This window comes from Petaurus breviceps, unplaced genomic scaffold, assembly GCF_028583685.1.
Source record: "Petaurus breviceps papuanus isolate PSGF00001 unplaced genomic scaffold, PetGlider_PUasm1.0 90842, whole genome shotgun sequence".
Taxonomy (NCBI): domain Eukaryota; kingdom Metazoa; phylum Chordata; class Mammalia; order Diprotodontia; family Petauridae; genus Petaurus; species Petaurus breviceps.
The window spans coordinates 4,387,014-4,394,154 of NW_027187358.1; the positions used below are offsets into that span (position 1 = coordinate 4,387,014).

The following is a 7,141-nucleotide window of genomic DNA, read 5'->3' on the forward strand; positions in this document are numbered from 1 at the left end:
TAGTAGGCTCTTACAAAATGATTGTTCCCTCTCCTATACATCCCTTTCCGTTCCATTCTACCGACAGCACCACAGTCCAGACTTGGAAGTGACCCTTGCAGGAAGTTCAGACTTCCAAGTCTGGACTGTGGTGCTGTCAGTAGAATGGAATTCCCTTAGGAGATTGTAAATACCTTAAGGGACTAACTCCCTATATTCTAGCATCTAGCAAAGTGCCCACCACACAATATATTGAAGATAATCAGATAAAGCTACAAGGGAGGTTCGGGTTCATATTATGGAAATTAATTTTGCAGGCCTGAGTAAGTTTTATTTATCTTATTTATTTGAGAGTTTGAATGGCATAGGAGAAGAAATATTAGACCTGGAGTCACATCAAATCTGGATTCACAGCTTGGTTCTAATATTTACTTAATAATGTGACCTTGGACAAGTCCCTTGGCCTCACTGAGGCCCAATTTTTTCATCTAATACTAACACTACTAATGAACCCATTACTTATACTATTTCACGGGAGGTAGTCTGAGGAAAGTATTTTGTAAACCTTAAAGTACTTTACAAATGTGAATTTATTTAATCTGGTTGGCATTAGGGAACTGGAGAGGTTTTGAGCAGGGGAGGGGCAAGATCAAAGCAGTTTAAAGAAGATAAATCTAGCCACTTAGTAGAGATGGCTAAACTTGAGAGATGGAGCCAATATGGGGAAGATAATTACAATAGCTCAGCAGTAAAATAATAGGAGCCCGAATTATGGGGTCAAAAAAGAGGAGCCCCTGAGATAACCCCCCCCCCAAAATCAACAAAAAATTTTAGGTGAAAATATTTTTTAAAAGAACCAGTGAATTTTTTTATGAAGTGAAGAATCCCTCCATAATCCAAGTTACCATTCTAATATATCTATTGAGTCTTTCAGATACAGAGTTTTCTTAAGAGGAGCCCAACTGTACAAATAAAAATCACCCAGGCACTGTGCTAGTCTATCTGGGGAAGTATGATTGGCATAAAAAGACAAAAGGATAAATAAATAGTCAACGTCCTCAAGAAGCTTACATTTTACTAGAAGGGGAAAATATTTACATAGATTGAAAACACCAGTTGAAAGAGGGAGAGATCATTAGAAACTCGGAGCATCAGGACAGGAACAGGATGGCTCCTTTAGAGATGGCATCTGAGCTAAGCCTTGGAGGAAACAAAGACATTGTAGAGAGATGCCATTCCAGGGATGCAGGAGCTTTTGCAAAGCTTCAAAGGTGGGAGATGGTCTGTGTCAGGAGAACGTCAAGTAGTTCAGACTAGCTGGAAGGTAGAATGACTGGAGCTAGCCTGTGAGGGTTTGAAATGCCAAATTGAGGAGTTTGTATTTTATACAGGATGAAAATAAGGAGGCAGATCACAGAATTGGGTCAATTATCAGGGTAAGTCAAGGAAAAGATACTTTTGCCTGAAATATCTGGATAGGTAAAAAACAATTCATCAAAATGTTACCAAAACACACTAACCTTATTCTCAGCCTTTTCTTGCTTTCTCTGTTTTAGTTTCTCTCCTTGACCTTTCTGTTTCCCTATGAGCAATTAACAATATATCATTTATCCCCTACCCTCAAGGCATTCCAACATAGCTCTTCTGACACTACTGAATGAAGTCTATTTTACATTCTAGGTAACTAACTCACTGTCTTCCTGCCAACAACTTTTTTTAGGTTTGGTCATTCTTTATTATATACTGACATTAGCCAGACCTCTCAATATCTGTACCAACAACTGTCTTCATTCTCCACTTCATTTTTGTAGTAGAGAGCAACCAAACACATCCTTGGAATTCTGCTGATACTGTCAAATCATTTCCAGGCCAGTCATTTTCTTATTATGTTTCTTCTTTATTTCTCATATTACCCATTTAAAGAATCAATGTTTGAATATATATAATAATTTTACTGTAGATTAAAATAGCTACTGTAGCAGATAGATATTGGACTCTGCCACCTGTGTCCTCTGGCTCGCAATGATGAGCATTCTTTCGACTTTTTCTACCTTCATACCATCTCCCCTCCATTTTCATCACCCTTTTTGTATGTTATCATCCCCCATCAGACTGTAAGCTTCTTGAGGACAAGAACTGTGCTGTTCGCTTATATGCGTTTGTATTCTCAACACTTAGCAGTGCTCCTGGCTCATAGTAAATAAACATTTAATCAATTTTTAATCTATCTAGATACTTCTTATATGTAAACTGAAAATATAAGATACCCAAAACACTTTAGCTTTTCTAATGATTTTTTCTCACAGTGCGTATCTTATATTTCATCTCAAAATGGAATCCCTTTGACACCAGACAGTTTTATTACTTATAAAGCAGCTTTCCTCCAAAAAAAAAAAATATGGCAAATCAGCACTCCTCTATCAGAGAAAGACTACGTCAATCCATGAACTCTGGGATTAACACTAAAGGGTGATGAGGGAAACCTTGAAACTCTAACAACCTTGATGTTTAAGCATTGTATATTTTTGAGAATTTGATGTATCAGTCCTACCTGTAAAAATAAAGCTATAAAACTAGAATGAGACATTATGGTGAAGTAAGAAAACATGTGAAGGATACCTGGGTTTAAACTCAGCTATCACTTCTGAAACCTAGGACAAGTTACTTCTTTCAAAACCTGTTTCTTCATAATGAGAATCCCAGGTCCCTTCCATCTCTACAGCCTGTGGTCTTAAAGGTCACTTTTGTGCCCCTCTACTTCGAACTATAATTCTAAATAAATAAGTACATACATTTTCTTTTATAGAAGGTACAACTGCACTTTACATTTATTCTTGGCACTAAGGTACAAGTATAAAACATGTGAAATAAATACCCTGCTTTTCTTTGCTCAGGAACTGCCTAAATACAGGATTATGTATCATAAAAAGGGCAAGGTAAGCTTTAGAGAAAATGGAAATGTTGATCTTTTATCACAGTTAATGTCGGTTTTGATAGAATTAAATGTTCTTTGCAGTAGTTTTTTTTTTTCCTTTGTGTAACTGAGACTGAAGGAAGGCCAGTGTCAACCTTCGATGTCCCAGTAAGGACAGTTGCTTTGTTCTCTAAATACTTTGCAGGTGGAGGGGAGAAGGGATTAGGATGATATTTGGGGAACTGACTAGTGCAACAAGACTGCATCAATAAAAACTCTTTAAGGTGGGGGGATAGGATACACATTATTTATGGAGTATTGGTGAATTAGCCTCTTCTATGATATAAAAATTCAATTTCAGCACACAAACCCAAGGCTTAGCATATAGATTGTTCAACAATGCACCACATTTCACCTTAACAAGCCTGCAACCTTTCAAACTGACTAAAATGGGCAAATAATTCAAAGTCCCCTTAGCTCAAGGCTAAGGTGTTAAATCAGGAAGCTAGGAGTTTAGAAGTCTAATTAGCCTGTTGCTTCCCACAAAGAAAAAAGCAAACCTTAATTACAGAAAAAGGTGGATTTCTCTGTTTCCAGTGAAATATTTCTCTGACGAAGAACCTGGAGAATTTCCCCTAATAATTGGTGATTCCTCTCTCCAACTGAAAAAGGAATACTTAATAAAATCTTGTTTACTGTACTCGCCTGCCTTATTCTGTCCTAGCTTGTCCTCAGTTATGGTTCTATTACGCCTAGGCAGGTCCAGAGCTACAGGGACAATGAAAGTGGTGCGAGGGAAGACCCTATTTTCCTTTTAGCTATTAGGTTGGAGCCTCTTTAAGGCAACAACAGAGGCCTGAAGATTGTCAAGTAGACAGAACGGAGAAACTGGACAGACGAACTGGACGGGACTGAACATTGGGGAGGGGGCAAAGAAGCGGTGCGTCCTACCCGGAAGGCTCCCTCCCAGGGCCGGCGGTGTACCTGCTCTGTTCCTCTAAGCTGTGGTTGTCCACAGCCGCGGCCCGCCAGTCTGGCAGGGTGCTGGCACACAGTACCACCATGGATACGATCACGAACACCACCGATACGGTGGCCAAGATTTGCGCGGCCAGCGAGGATGTGGGCTCCTCGAAGGTCCTGCGCATCCGTTCCAGCCAGCGCTTCTTGGCAGCGGCTGGCTCGGACCCCCTGGCAGCCCGCGCCTCCTCGCGGCCAGGCGCACCCAGCTCGTCAGCTGAGTAGAAGGTGTAAGTGTCCGACATGCGGTCGTCCAGGCGCCGCTGGCAGCAGTACTCGAGGTGTGCGCCCTCCAGACCCCAGTAAACCATTTCATTGTAGAAGGAGAGCTCACACATCCGCGGCGCAAAGCGCAGCTTGCCATGGCCGCGCACGTAGAGTAAGATGAAGCCGAAGGCCTCCGAGTGTCTGTCGAAGAAATACTCGTTGCGCTCACGGTCGTAGTCGTCGCACACCTCGAGCACATCCCGCTCGGAGCGGCAACCGTGGAGCCGGCTCACCCGGCTCAGTGGGAAGTCCTTCAACAGTTCCCGGGACAGCGAGTAGCGGGCGCCGCCCACGTTCAGCACCACCGAAGCCATCCCTCCTCGGCCCAAGGTCATGGTTGGCCGCCCCGGGTCTGGCCGGTCAGCTTCGGGCTCTCCTCGTTCCCCACCAACTGCCTTCCCTCAGCACACAACTAACTGCGCGGCTTAACTGCCGGTCAGGGGGTGTATGTGCTGTTGGGGACCCCCAAAGAGACTAACTGAGCCTTCCAGCGGCCGCTGGGCAGGGGTGTGCTTTCCTGGATGTCCCCAAAGGTCGCCCAGGGGCTGCAAGGCGCGTCTGGCCACTCCGTAACCCCCTCCCGGCGCTGCCCACGGCCGCCTGGTCGGGGCACGCACTATGGAATTCCCCAGCAAAGTACCGCCAGGAAGGTGGAGAGAAGGGATGGCGTGAGGTCGGAGCTGCTCTGACCTCACAGGAGTCAGGGGCAGTAGACTGTGAGGTCCTGTCTTCAGCTGTTCCCCCCTCACCCCGAGTATTCTCTGCCTCTCGGGAACCGTATGTCCTCTTCGGAGTTCTTGCGCCCCCCAAGGGGGTGAGCCTGCCGTTAGCCTCGATGCCAGTGATGCCCCGCTCACTGGCAGGAGAATGTTGACTCGGTGGTCAGAGATGCGCCCTCCCGAACCGATGAGCCGTCGGCGCCGTCCCCCACTGCTGCAGCCCCAGAGGGGATGAGGGAGCTCGGACAGAAAAGATGCCGGGTATGGGGGGGGGGGCGCTCTTCGACGCCCCCAGCGCTGCTCCCTCAGACTAAGGTTGCAGCCAACAGCGGTCCTGAGGCAGAGGCAAAGGTACAGAGTCGGCGAGGCGGCTTCCAAGGAGGGAGGACAGAGGAGGCGGGGGCGGGGCCTTTCTCCCGGCCCTCCCTTCTCTCCCCGCCCCAGACCCCTCGCTCCCCCAGCTCGGCTTCCTCGTCTCTTTCCCCAACCTCCCCTTCCCACTCGGCCCCTCCCTCTCCTCTCGGCCCCACCTTACTCTGGCCCCTCCTCGCAAGCCGGGATTCCCCGGGCTCCCTGTTCCCCGCCGTCAGCCCACCCCTCAGTGGCCTGTCCCCGAGTCAGTCCCAGGGGCTCTCACGGACTGGTAGACCCCCTCTGCTGCTGGGTATGAAGACACGGTCTGGGAAACCCTCGGCTGGAGGAGGAGATTGGGGGGCGGGGAAGGGACAATGTGGACTAGCATTGTACCGGGCTGCTGCTGACGGGGAGAGAGAGAAGGGAGAATCCTTCAGTTGGTGCCAGAATTGGGAATGGGAGAAGTGACAGACCCGGGAAATGAGGGCGCGAGAGGTGGATGAAATGAAGAGATGAACCTAGAGCTCCCGAGGATGAGACGGGGCTTCCGACCCTCCGGAGCACTAGGGGCTGTCGGGGGAAACTACCAGTCCCCATGCCCATTTCAGAGCTCCAGCAGCGGGCGCGAGAGCAGAACAACCTGGCTTCGCTGCAGCCACCAAACACTCCCGGTGCCAGGAGTTCCCGGGAAGAGCTGTAGATGCCCAGACCCCGGCACGGGATTGGGGAGTGGGCTTCCCGAGGGAGGTGGCAGACGGCGTTTGAAGCGCCTTTTCCAGAAAATTGTGTTCCTGAACCAAGCTCTGGTTCTGGAACGTCCCCGATTAATTTCTCGGTGACTAAACCCAGTCTTAGCTTTTCCTGCCGACTTTCTTTGGTTCCCTCCCCCGCTCAGAAAAGACCCACGTAATGTGTGCAGTAGAGAGAGAGCACACATCAAAGCATCCATCCGTCAGTGTCGACTGCCCGCGCTGCTTCCCTCAGTTTCCTCCCTTCCCCTAAAGAGAAGCCGCCCCTACCAATTCTCCCGCCTCCACAAGCACACTCCTACGCGGAACCCTAAAAAAAATGGGGCGAGCACATTGGCATTGATCTGCAGTAGGACCTTCTCATTACCAGCTTTTTAGAATGCAATAAAAACCCCAAAGGGTGTGGACTTGGTAGTGGGGAAAGGATGATTTTATTATTTTTTTCTGTAAAGCCAAGCAGGGGCAGCAGCCAAGAGGGCTGCTTCTAAAGTCTGGAGACCTGTCTTCAAATCCCCTGTCCCCAACTAGTTCTATAACCACTGGCTAGTCCCTTAATCTCTCAGCCTCAGTTTACTCATTTACAAAACAGTGTGATTATACTTGGCATGCATAGGGTTTGTTTGTGGTGTGTGTGTGTGTGAGGAAAGTACTCTGCAAACCTAGAAGTAAACTACTTGCATTATTATGCTTCTTCATAATGTCCTGGTTTCCCGAGTATACATTGATGGATTGCAGTTTCTGGTATCCCGAGGCCTAGGAAAGGTGCTTGCCTTTAGAGAGGAGTCCTTAAGAGATTCTACAGAGGATTTTGGCCTGCGCCCAAGGTTGCTGGGTTCCCTTGTCTTGAATTACCTCCCACATTCTTAGCTTTTCACTGTGACACCAGCGGCTAAAAGATCTCCCAGTACTTAAACAGTTTTAGCAACAAAACAGAAAACAGAAGAACAAATAATTTACTGAACTGTGTCTTATGGATTCACAATTTCTTGGGACAGGGTGCTCAAAGCATTTTTCCCACCTACTTAGGATTTGGCATGATTGAAAAATGCCCACTAGAGGTCACAAAAAGTCATTTTACTCTGTTGCTTTGACTTCTCACAGGGGAAAAAAAGAATTGGGGTTCTCTGTACTCAGTAAAA

The 7,141-nt window shown here is 47.1% G+C and overlaps 1 protein-coding gene across 2 annotated transcripts in view; it reads right to left on the bottom strand.

The window, feature by feature from the left end:
- Positions 1-4,737, bottom strand: part of KCNG3 (potassium voltage-gated channel modifier subfamily G member 3) — a 41,683-nt gene extending 36,946 nt beyond the window's left edge. The window contains exon 1 of one of the 2 annotated variants that reach the window (XM_069071786.1): positions 3,878-4,737. In XM_069071786.1, coding sequence (XP_068927887.1) covers positions 3,878-4,515 — 638 coding nt within the window. In that variant the 5' untranslated portion in view covers positions 4,516-4,737. Of the gene's footprint in view, positions 1-3,844 lie in introns of both variants that reach the window. The other variant, XM_069071785.1, reaches the window with a different exon arrangement.
- Positions 4,738-7,141: the final 2,404 nt, after the last annotated feature.